This window comes from Panthera tigris, chromosome E3 (genome assembly GCF_018350195.1).
Source record: "Panthera tigris isolate Pti1 chromosome E3, P.tigris_Pti1_mat1.1, whole genome shotgun sequence".
NCBI classification, from domain to species: domain Eukaryota; kingdom Metazoa; phylum Chordata; class Mammalia; order Carnivora; family Felidae; genus Panthera; species Panthera tigris.
The window spans coordinates 7197691-7209921 of record NC_056675.1 but is presented as its reverse complement, the minus strand read 5'-3'; the positions used below and the strand labels follow the sequence as shown (position 1 = coordinate 7209921).

The 12231-nt window shown below is 43.9% G+C and overlaps 1 protein-coding gene across 1 annotated transcript in view; it reads right to left on the bottom strand.

The window, feature by feature from the left end:
- Positions 1-12231, bottom strand: part of ZKSCAN1 (zinc finger with KRAB and SCAN domains 1) — a 66066-nt gene that overhangs the window by 40195 nt on the left and 13640 nt on the right. The window contains exon 6 of the mRNA XM_042972412.1: positions 9519-10407. Within this exon, the coding sequence (XP_042828346.1) occupies positions 9519-10407 (889 nt within the window). The remainder of the gene's footprint in view (positions 1-9518; positions 10408-12231) is intronic.

Genomic DNA, 12231 nt, shown 5'->3' with positions numbered 1-12231 from the left:
GGCCTGTCAGTGTTTGTCGCAAAGGCTTTTGGGTTCTATGTCTTGGGAGTCACGCAGAACAAATTAAATCCCTCTTTTATCATGACAGGCCTTTAGGTATTTGAGGGAAGAGACCAAGTTCCCCGTGAGTTTTCTCTTCACCAAGAAAAAAAACCAACCCTTTATTGTACACACGAGATGGTGTTGCTTTTATTATCCAGCACTTGGACTGTTTCTCTTTTAAAATGTGCAATCCAGAACTAAATGTAGGGCACGCGACAAACTTAACCCAGGTAGGGTAGAGTCAGACTACCACCTCCTGTGTTCAAGCATCCGGAGTAGAGGCCACGCTGAAGACTTGGAGGCAGTAAGTCCACTGGCAAAGGGACATGGGTAGTTTGGGACAAGCAAGGAAGGGCTCCTTTAAGCCTGGGAAGCAATTTTCACACCTCCAGGGGAAATTCTGGTTCACTGGAGGATTTGAGATTGCAAAGGGACTTGCATCAGCTGAAGGAGTGAGGCAACTTTAATCACAGAGGCCTTGTGAAATTTTTGCACATAACATTTGGGACTGAAATGGGCCCAGAGCCAGGGTCCCCAGTTTCACAAGGAGCTGATTTCAGGGTTATGTGTTTTAGGGACTCATGGAATGGAGGACATGCCAGGATGTTTCACTTAAAAAAAAGTGACTTTTGTGAGGGCTAAATAAATATTCAGGAGAGATCGAGAGGCCCATGGAAGAAATAACAGGTGACCTATTTTTGGAACACTTATGTCAGGCACTGTTACACATGACTTACATGTAATGGCTCATTTAATGCTTATAGGAACTCTCTGCCCATTTTGCACATGAGGTAACTAAGACACAGCTAGTAAGTGGTGGATGAAGGGTTTGATCCTAGGCAAACTGGCTCCCTCCAAGGCCTGTGTACGTTTAACCATTGTGCGAGGCTGTTCCATAAACATAGTTGTGGGATCATGTAAGTGATTTATGAAGGAGGGAGAATTGAGCTCATAACAGAACGGTTGCTAGAGTCACACACCTGGTTTTAAAATCTAGTTCTGGGGACACCTGGCTGGCTCAATCAGAAGAGCATGCGACTCGGAGTTGGGTGCAAGCCCCATGTTGGGTAGAGAGGTTACTTAAAAATAAGGAAGTAAATAGGGGCGCCTGGGTGGCTCAGTCAGTTGAGTGTCTAACTTCAACTCAGGTCATGATCTCACAGTTCGTGAGTTCAAGCCCTGCATCAGGTTCTGTGCTGACAGCTCGAAGCCTGCTTTGAATTCTGTTTCCCTCTCTCTCTGCTCCTCCCCTGCTCACATGCTGTCTCTCTCTCAAAAAATAAATAAAAATTTAAAAAAAGGAAGTAAATAAATTAAAAAAAAATAAAGTGGGGGCACCTGGGTGGCTCAGTCAGTTAAGCTTAGGGCTCTTGATTGCAGCCCAGGTCATGATCTTGCTGTTCATGAGATTGAGCCCCAAGTCGGGCTCTGCATTGACAGTGCAGAGCTTGCTTGGGATTCTCTCTCTCCCTCCCCTGCTCATGCTCTCTCAAAATAAAAATTTAGAAATAAAATCCTGCTCTCCCATTTACTGGGTAAGTCACTTCATTTTCTAGGCCTGTTTCTGCACTTTTGAGTCAACTGGTTTTTTTGGAAAATTGAAGTGTGGATTAGAAAAAATCGATGTTTATTATTCATGAGTGAAGAGAGAGCCGCCAAAGGATAGCATAATACAAGCCACTGACGGAGTTTCAAGGAAATGGCCAAATGCTCTAGATAAGGGAGAATGAAGACGAGGGAAAATGCTCTGTCAAGGACACCTGTGATCTTCCATTTAAACGGTTGGGAAAAGAGCTGAGGTACAGGAGGGAGATCAGCACCTATGAGAAGAGTGGTCATGGTCCACTTGAGAGAGGAATTTGGTAGCCCAAAAGGAAAGGACAAAGTCCAAAGATTTTCAGAATTTGCTTTTGCTCCTTATAACTATAGGTGTGTTTGTTTAAACATAGAACAGGTGTTGACGGGTGAGGGGCATGGAAGCACCAGAGAGCAAGGCCAGGGGCTCCAGGGAGCAGGAAGGACCAGGCAGTGAGGCACGTCCTGGTGGACTTGGGCCCTTGGGAAAGAATACTGAGGGACATCTGCTGAGAAAGGGTGAAGTGAAGCTGTGACTAGCGCAGGTGACTGGAGAGCAGAAGACACCTGCACTGGGAACCCAAGACTCTGGCAGCGAATAGGGTTGTCCACCATGGTAAGGGTGGAAGGAAGGTGGCCTCATCCACCTTTCCCTCCTGCGGCTGTGATGAGAGGAAGGCAAGGCAGCCACCAGGGTTTGGACTGCAGAGTAAAAAGTTGAGAAGCTTCCGGAAGAAACCCTGACCCTTGGCTCTTGGAGCTCCAGTTTGCCCTGGGGGGGGGGGGGTGCGGTAAGGTTCCGGTCCCCTGCTTACCCAAGGCCGATTTTATTAGCTCAGGGCCGGAATTTGCCATAGGGTCCATCCTCCACGGCAGTGACCAAGTTCAATAACAGATTGGATTTCTTCCCATTTCGGCCTACCCCGTCCCTCACTTCAGTTCTTTGGAATCACTTCCCCAAATAAATCATCTGCACACAAGCCCTCAGCTCAGGTTCTGCTCTCTGGGCAGTGGGGGGAGCGGGTGCTAAGACCCTTGGACAGGGCAAAGTTCCCCTGAATAGGGATTTTATTGTGAAAATCAATGCATAAAAAACTTGTTTTGTTTTTTTTTTTTTCACATGTGCCACCTTTTACTTCTTTTATTTACTTTAAAAAGAGTTTGCATGTTCCACTAGAGCAGGCAGGGCAGGAGTTAGTAGTCCTTAAGAACCCTGAAACGGAAGCAGATAGAATGTTTCACGCCTCGATTCTGGTTTCTAAATAGGGTGTATAAAGCATTTAAATGAGACAAAGTAAGAAAAAAAAATCAAATGGAGTCTGTTTCACTACATTGCACAATAACAGAACCAGGTTATCAGGGGAGAAGTCAGTGCGAAGATCTGACCAGATCACCTGCTGCACCAACCGTCAGGATGTTCAGGTTTTTTTGGAGTGTCATAAATTGGTCAAAGTTGTTTTAATGGTTCCGTCTTCTGAGAAAATTGTGTTTTGGGGTATCGGGAAGAGCTACTTGACACCACAGGTTTTCATTGGTTGCCTTCGAAAGGCCGCCTGGAACGTGCTCCTGTGAAGTTACTTACAGCACGTTCACGACTGCGAAGATGGTCTGCAGGGGTGTAGTTGCTTTTAACTTTGAAATTATACTTTTTCCTTCACCCAAAATGTGTATTTATGCAACGAAGGAGGACAAAAAGCAAACGCCACCAACATTGCCACCTAGAGGTGAGAATTTATTGTTTTACCATGACCCAGAAGAGAAACAACATAGAGATATTTATTACAATTCCCCACAATCTCCTTCCCCAACCTCACTGCTCTAACATTCATCAGACACCACCGGCCACCTACAATGGACCATTGACTATAAATGCATGTAAGTGTCATTTTGCTGCCATTTCTCATAATGGAAACTTTAGTCCTCAATCAAGTTTTCAAATGATTTTCACTAGAGGAGTTCCCTAGCTTTTAAAAAAACAAACCACTTTTCCTCTAAGATCCCATTATTTATTCAAAGAAGCCTTCCTAGAAAGGTTAATGAGGATTTTAAAGGAACAAATGCAATTTAAAAATCACTTCTTGAACATCTACCAAGCGTCTGGACTCTCCTAAGACTAGTGAAATGAGAAGCCAGGTTTCAACAGCAAGAACTTAATTCTGCGGGTATTACAAAGACACACTTTCTTCTTTCGATCTAACTTATTCTAAACTAAGAAACTAGGGACTGACAGAACAGGAAAGGTTTGTCTTATCCAGTCTACAGATAAACAAGACAATGCCTGAGTTAGCTCTCTATATAGATTTAGGCTTATCATGTTGACCTGGTTGTAATAACCTATATTTAACTACAAGTTAATAAAAATACAATATGTTCATTTTAAAATAATCGCTGATTTTGCTTGTAACCCTCCCCACCCTTACCCTCACACTCGTTTTGTTTTAGAACAAGATTTTTCTGCACAATCACCATCCGCCTTCTCCCCCCCATCCCCCCTCCCCCCAATTATTTGTTTTCATGTAACCCCTGCTACTGGCAGAAGCTGGTCGGAGCCTAACATGCTTTGTCCTTGCTAGGGCAGAAAGAAACCTTACTTACACTGGTCAGTGGCTGAGGTGAGGAGGAAGGCGAGCAAGCAGTAACACACACACCTGAGTCGGGGCGACTGCGCTTGCCTAGTCCCTTCCCTGGACTCAAGAAACTTAAAACCCAAATCTGAAACTGGAATGAAATCTGAGTTTTATTACCACCTTTCAATCACTTGCAGGTCTCATTTTTTTATTTTTTAAGACACTCACTCGGCCTCACTGCTTCATGAGTGCTTGCTGAAGGGAGAAAGTTGAACTTGAAGACCAATTAGTTTTGCTAATTACCATGTAATTCTAAGTGGGCCATAATTCTTTAAGTAAACAGAGGGGAGAAATCTCAAAACATTAAAAAAAAAAAAAAAAGCTGTTAAAATAACAGTGTTTAGAAGCCTCATGCCTCTCCTTACCTTCCACTGTTTCAGGATAAGAGGAAAACATGAGGTTTGTGCCATCCACTGTCAAACAGAACAATATGAAACTAAGTTCTCACATTGACACATTCTGTTGTATGATATGCCCAAAGTTATTTCTCCAACTTTTATTTGACCTGCAGAAGTGGAGATGGCTTAGCCTCCCTATAACTTCAAGTTTGTTTTACAAAGCTTTGAAAAGTAAAACAGATAATTTCATCTTCAGATATAATAAAAAATTAATTTGAATAGCAAAATAAGTAACTGCTTTTAAATGTACAGTAGTGTGTCCATTCTAAAAACAAAATCTAAACCTAGGTTAGGAAAACTCTGCAAATAATGCTTTTTATTAAACTCTCCAGTAGTAGTTGAAATAAAAAATCTACTCTAACTTCTATGAAAAGATCTATTTATACCACTTAGTTTCTTCTTCTGACTCTACATTTCATTTCACAACCTGCAGACCTTCATTCGGTTTCCCAGATGGGGAACCCAGCCCCCTCATAAATATTTCTGAGAAGTTGCTCAGAGTTGGACACACAAAAATATGGCTCCTCTGGCAAGTATTGCTGCCACCGTTTGACTACATTTTAATACTGTTACTCCAATTCACATAACGAATCTTCCACGAGGATGGTAGGATGAACCTGGTTAGCTAGCTTCAGATGAGGACATCAGGGTGACCAGACCCTGGAATAAAAGGTGATCAACTCTAGGATAAAAAGGAAGAAAAAAATTCCTTCACAGCTATGAATCTTCACAAGCCTTCTAATAATCACGGGAAGTAAGTGGGAGCAGGGAAGCTACACAGGAGCACAGCCAAAGCAAATACTGCAAAACGCTTCTCAAGCCTTATCAGAAAAGCTTCCTGCCATGCCAGAACTGGATGCCGGTTTTCCAGGAAGGGGCCCACCCCGGCGTTCTGCTAACCCAAATTGCCTAAGCATAAAGAACAGAGTTAGTGGGGGAAGCAGGGCCATAGTTTATATGACCTGGTCAGGTTAACGGGTCCCAATGGGCCTTTCCAGTGCACTCCCTACTCTTGATTCCTGGAGAAGCCTCTCTTCCCCCACCTCGCAAGCTCAGAGAACCCATTTTCTTTGCCTGAAATGGTGAGCTGGCAGCTAAGAGGTCCACTTCCTGGCTTTGAAGAGAAAACGCGCAGGAAGCTGCAGATGTTTATAGGAACTGTTCCATTTTAGAGGCCTATTGACCTGTCTCTCCTAAGGAATCTACTAATCTCTTCTGATTTGGTGAGCACCAAACTCTAAAGGTTTTCTCTCCTCTTCCCCCTCCTCCGTTCTGTAAACCGACTTTTTGTCTATACCCACATCAACTCCTTCACTATTCACTCCAGAAGTTTTGCTCTTTTGGAGTGATGTGTTCTGTCAAATAGATTAAAATAAAATACATTATCTGTTTACAGGGAATACACAGAATCACAACCGGGGTTGAAGGTACAAAACACAGACATTGACATTGTGGGTCATACAAAATATATAGAAGTACCCAACATGAACAATTTTTTAACAATTTTTGCCTTCTTTTTAGCATTTCCCCACATTTTTTTTCTTCTGTGGATCCTCTGGAGTGGATCAAGCTTCCTCTGCAGTGTTTCTGAAATTCATTACATGATTGGAACATACTGACGGAATTCATTTTCTGTCCAAAGCAACGAGTGGTATACGTGAAAGTTTTCCTCACATACAATATTAATAAAGTTTATTTACAGTGTAAGCTTTTGGATGCCAAGGGCTGAGATGTGATGAAAGGCTTTGCCATATTTATCGCATTCTCGAGTTTCTTTCCTGGAATGAGTTTTCTGATGTATGTAAGATGCCAATGGTCTCACGTATCAAATGCAGCGAGCTGTCTGTACACATTTAGCACAGTTTCACTTTTATGCCTTTGATCAAACACGAAGTGTCTTACATATCAAGATGCCTCAGAGATCTGTCTTTTCAGGCTGGAGCCTTGCCTGCCAGGCTGGAATACAGACAAATCCCCCCCACAATCTGAAGAATTTTACTTATCTTCCTGGCAGGTGTATTTAAGGTATATCCTTTAAAAACCCTTCAAAAATTTCCATCAGGTCAACTAGCATGCTAATGGTTAACTATGGAGTACTTAAACTGTTTGTTAATAGACTTCGGCCAGTCAAGAACTTCTGAGTGTCCTGACACACTAATGAGATGTGGTGAGCCTTTCTGACCGTGACCCAATTACACTCTACACTGAGCAGCTGATAAATGGACCAATGTGAAAGGTTTTCGTGAACAGCCATAGCCTGTCCCCCCCGGCCCCCAGAAAATGCATTTTCAAATGGCTGCTTTCAGAAGTGCATCTGCTGAAGATCTGAGGCAACTGCTGTGGCTCCCCCGTGGTCGGCAAGGAAGAGAAATAGGAGGGCACAGGCTGGACTGAACTTTCCTTTTCAAAACAAAACAACAAAAACAAAAACAAAACAAAAAACCCCAAAACGATGGCTGAATTAATGTCAGCATGGAGTTATGGCTAAAAACAACAACAACAACAAAAAAGGACCAATGTGGAACCAACCCAAGTTCGTTCCCTCTCCAGAACAGTCAGTGCTTTGATCAGTGCCTGGGGTTAAGCGGCCTGCTGCTCCTGGTGCTCCCCAGTGGCAAGTCTTTGCTGATGAGCACCAGCCGTGAAGCCTCCACCGTGGCGTCCTCTCTGAAAAAAACCTTAAAAGCACTTCTTCCACCTTCACGGACTATAAAAAGCTATGTAGGCATATTCTTCTGGACTATCTCTTCTGTTGGTCTGAAACTGGACGGACAGAAATAGTCTGGTCACCTGCAGACTTCCTTGAAGTTTCCTCAGCCAACACTGACAGGACTGTTTAGAAGCTACAGGGGAGCTGTGGTCAGTCCCAGCTCTAAAGAGAGGCCAAAGAATTACTGCTGTGCAGAATTTCTAGTTTGGTCTGGAACTGAGGCCACAGTTGTCCCCACCTTACTGGTTCCCCATACAGCCATACTGTCTCCCAGGCTTGAGCTGCTGGGTCACTGAACAACTGGTCAATGATAGTTTTGTTTCTTGATGGAAAACCTCAAACTCTACGTGGGTTCCCCCAGGAAGGGGAGTCTTCGGGTCTGCTCTTAGTCTGTTTCTAAGTTCGTGCAGGGCTGTCCACCATCATTTGCACACTCTCAGGAGCAGAGTCATCTCTACCCAAGTCCCTGAGGACTGCCTATGTAGCCCATGCTACCTGCGTCTCCCGTATGTGTATCTGAAATACGTCTGCCATTAGTTTCTAGGCAGCCAATTGCTTCCTCCTGCACAGACGATGGAAAAGATGAGTTTCAGAACCTCCCCTCAGTCTTCAGGGGTGAGAAACAGAAGAGATGCTGTGCAGTTCAACTATGATACACCCAACCACGTCTCAGCTTGTTGGTGAACTCCTCAGAGCAACAAACTTGTTTGGTAATTGCCAGCTAACAATATCAAATGCTTTTGCAAAGCTTCTGGAAAAGTGTGTGTGTGTGTGGGGGGGGATGCACTCTACAGGTTTCCTTTTTCTGAAAAGCAACACAAATTATAGCTTCTGAACTATATTTAGTTACAAATGACTCAGAAAGTGCCTAAATGATCACGTTCAACAGCTGACTGAAGAGAATTCTAAGATCTTTTGGAACAGAAAGATGTTAAAAACTGGCCTTAGTAAATGTTCCTATTTTTAAGATGATGACAATAAAGTCACTTCTGACATTCCATGGTACTTACTCACAGATCTGTGTTTAGGAAGAGTCTATGCAGGCAGCTGGCCAGCACCTTTCTTTTATATTCAGGATAAAAACAGCATCAGACCCCAGAGCTTTAGCATGCCTCGGATTCCGAAGGTCCTCTTCAAAAGTTGGGCCAGGCTACCATACTTCAGGTACTCGTGATTCACACAGGACTTTATCATAAGCATAGGAAGTCCTGTTAGAAGTCAGGTATAATGAGTGCGTCTTAGGTGTTCAGCACTGTGTCCAGTGCTGACGGGGATGTAAATATATCCCCTGACGATCGAAGCATCTCTTTGCTGGGGTGTGGCAGGGGGCAGGACGAAAACTTTCATACACGAAACAATGGTGGATTAAAAGACAGTATACAATCAAGTGCTAGCTTGTGGAGAAATGCATTTAGGAGTGCCATAGTGCTTTAGGGATTTCGAGAAGGGAGAGAAGGGTTTTGAATCATTGTTGCCATTTCAGTAGGATTTATCTCAGTGATGAGGATAGAGCCATCTACATTTGTTGCAGTCCTTTGGAACTGTAGACTGGTGCACGTACCCTCGTTCAGGAAGAGCCAGAAATCTTTGGTTTGATATTGATCAGCACAGTCCTAGATTTCTATAGCTTTGGCAGGCTACCAGTGATCACATATATAACTTATCATCTCTAGAACTAGTTTGAGCAGCATGTCCCAATGCAGTTTTTGTTTCAACTGTTCCTCTTTTTGAGAAATACGTGATAGCAAGATGCTGGCCAAGTGGGGTTTGTTTGCAGCAAGCAGCTTTAAACCTCAGTATCGTTTTCACGGGGCCAATCTTAATCTTTCAATTTTGTACTGTGGTTTTTTGGGCCAAGAGCACCTTAAAAGGTATCCTCATTACTGAAAAGCTTGACGTTTTGCCATGATGTGTGCTTTCGTCTTGTACGGAAGTATCGTGAGGATTCTCCATGTGACTAGCTTTCCCCCGCAGGGGCTGTGTGGAGGGATTACATGCCCACAGACTATGCAAAGGCAGAACACTGCTGATGTAGCTACAAGGATCCTTAAGTGTGACTTTTATAATCTGTTGAGGCTGCCTTTTTTCCCCTCCGTGGGCACACGTCTCTAAGGTAATTTTGGAAACAGAAGGGGGAAATGGCTTGTTGACAACTCCTTGCCTTACACACAGCTTTTCAGGAATGCTCCAAAGGCATCGAGGGAGGCGGGGCTGTACTCGGGGGCTCGCTCTCTTGTGTGGATTCTGTGGTGCAGAGTGAGGGTCGAGCTCCGGGTGAAGGCCTTGCCGCACTTGGTGCATTTGTACGGCTTTTCTCGTGTGTGAATTCTCCGGTGCAAGATAAGGTATGAGTTTCGGTTGAAAGCTTTTCCGCACTCACTACATTCATAGGGTTTCTCCCCCGTGTGGATCCGCTGATGTTTAGTAAGGTCTGAGCTCTGGCTGAAGGCCTTCCCACACTCATTACATTCATAAGGTTTCTCTCCAGAGTGGATCCGCTGATGGAGAATGAGATTTGAACTGTGACTGAAGGCTTTGCCACACTCGTTACATTCATGAGGCTTCTCTCCGGTGTGGATTCTCTGATGCAGGACAAGGTTTGAGTTAAGACTGAAGGCTTTCCCACACTCACTACATTCATAGGGCTTTTCTCCAGTGTGGATTATTTTATGGCGAATAAGGCTTGAACTCCTTGTGAAGCATTTTCCACATTCATCACATCTGTGGGACTTCGTTCCCGTCGGCACCTCTTCGGGGGCGTTAAAGTTTGAACTCAGACTAAAGCTTCTTCCCAATCCTTTACCCTTCTCCCTTGGACCTCTCTCTCCTGTGGTGGGTTTTTTTTCCTTGACTGTAGCTGGCCCCGAATCTCTTTTTTCTCTTCCGGTTTTTTCCTCAGGGTTTCTTTGCTGCCTTTCTACTATTCTGCCCTGCTGTTCACGTTTCTCTGCAAAATCTTTCTGGAATCTTCCTGTTGTCTCCCCACGTGATGCTGAGTCTTCTGCGTTTTCAGCCTTTGAGGCTGACTCCTCATTCTCATTCCTGTTTTCACAACCTGACACAACAGAAAATACAAATAGCAACATTTTCTTTTCAACCTGTGGGGTAATCAATCAAGTGACACTGTCCTCCAGGAAGCTTCTACACGCCTGTAAAGTGGCATCACAGTATCCACAGGGATGAAATATGAGAAAAACAGGGGAAGAAAATGGGGATAACAGGGAGCAGAGTTGGGGGAGGAGAGGGCAGACAGAGCAGGAGGACAGCAGGGGCAGTGTGCTGACAGCATGGGAGCGTGCACCTGGGAAGAGCGGAGGGAGCAGGACCAGTCAGGGAAGGAAGGAATGAGGAATGCAGGAGGTCATCATTCACAGTTGTATGACTGGTCACCCCCTAATTAATTTGAAGGAATATATGTTTAAAAAAATCACGTTCCAGGGGTGCCTGGGTGGCTCAGTCAGTTGAGCGTCCGACTTCGGCTCAGGTCATGATCTCACGGTTTGTGAGTTCGAGCCCTGCATCAGGCTCTGTGCTGACAGCTCAGAGCCTGGATGGAGCCTGCTTCAGATTCTGTGTCTCCCTGTCTCTCTTGTCCCTCCCCAGCTCACACTCTGTCTCTCTCTCAAAAATAAATAAACATAAAAAAAAATCACTTTCCATTTCTAATAAAATATGAGTTTGAAAAAGAATGGACAGGTCTCTCCTAGAAAACAGTAAGTGGTATTAGCACAAAGAAAGGCATATACATAGTTAATAAAGGAAAAGTGAATACTCCTCCGATTCTGTGAGCTTTTTACAAGTCCACGGTTAACGGACAAAACAAGGAGCTCTGGACTTGGCAGGTTACATAGGTCTTTGAGACACAGGAGATTATCTCCTCCAGTGAGAGCAGCACAGAGCTGACAGTGCTCAGGTATCAGAGACAAGGGGGAAGCAGCTGGTTGGGGCATTAATAAACGTAACTAGAACCTTCACTGACAGACCACTGAGAATAACGGAGAACAGAAAAGAAACTGAAAACAATTCTGTATATGGCCCATGACAGAGAGAATGTAAAAATCCCAAATTTTACAAACACAAGGCTGACGCTCTCGTGTAGCAACCAGTGCACTGGTAAAACACTGGAATACACCTTTATTGTAGACTGCTAAATTCTGCATGTCGTTATTTTTAAATAGAGATTGAAAATTGTTCAAAAACCATGCAGTATTATTTATATCTACATATATATATATATATATATATATATAATGTGTGTATGTAGAGACTATCTATCTATCTATCTATCTATCTATCTATCTATCGCTACAATCATCTAGGGAGAGACCCAAGATATCTCAACCCTATTCTTTATTTACTTGGGCTTTAAGAACTCTTTCCAAGTGGGTCTGCACTATCCCAAACAGACCTCCGAAAGAAATTACAGAGAGTTGAACGGTATCTAACCTCTGATTTTAGTGATGAAATCGCCATAAATACTGAGGACATCAGTCCACTTCTTCTGAATTCCAAGCCAAAGTCCTTGGTTATCTGGATAGTTCCCAGACTGTACTGTTTTTGTTTGTTTGCTTTTTGAAGTTATCATGGGGTAGGTAATACCAAGCTCATAAACACAGATCAGTTCCTTGGCTTAACCAGGAAACTATCACCCGGTTATATCTATGGTTCAAGACAAAACCTGAGGTTCCTTCTTCAGTCCCCTTCAGTGACCCTCCTCCCTACCCCCCCTCACCCCACCCTGGCAGAAGTCTCACTGTGAACCCCCCATGATACTATTTATTTGGGAGCTGCTGTCCAGTATTGTCTTCAAGGCTTGAGGTCTTGCAGGGACAAATGGGAATGTTTGTCACTTGTGTCACCTTATCTTATCTGGATGATG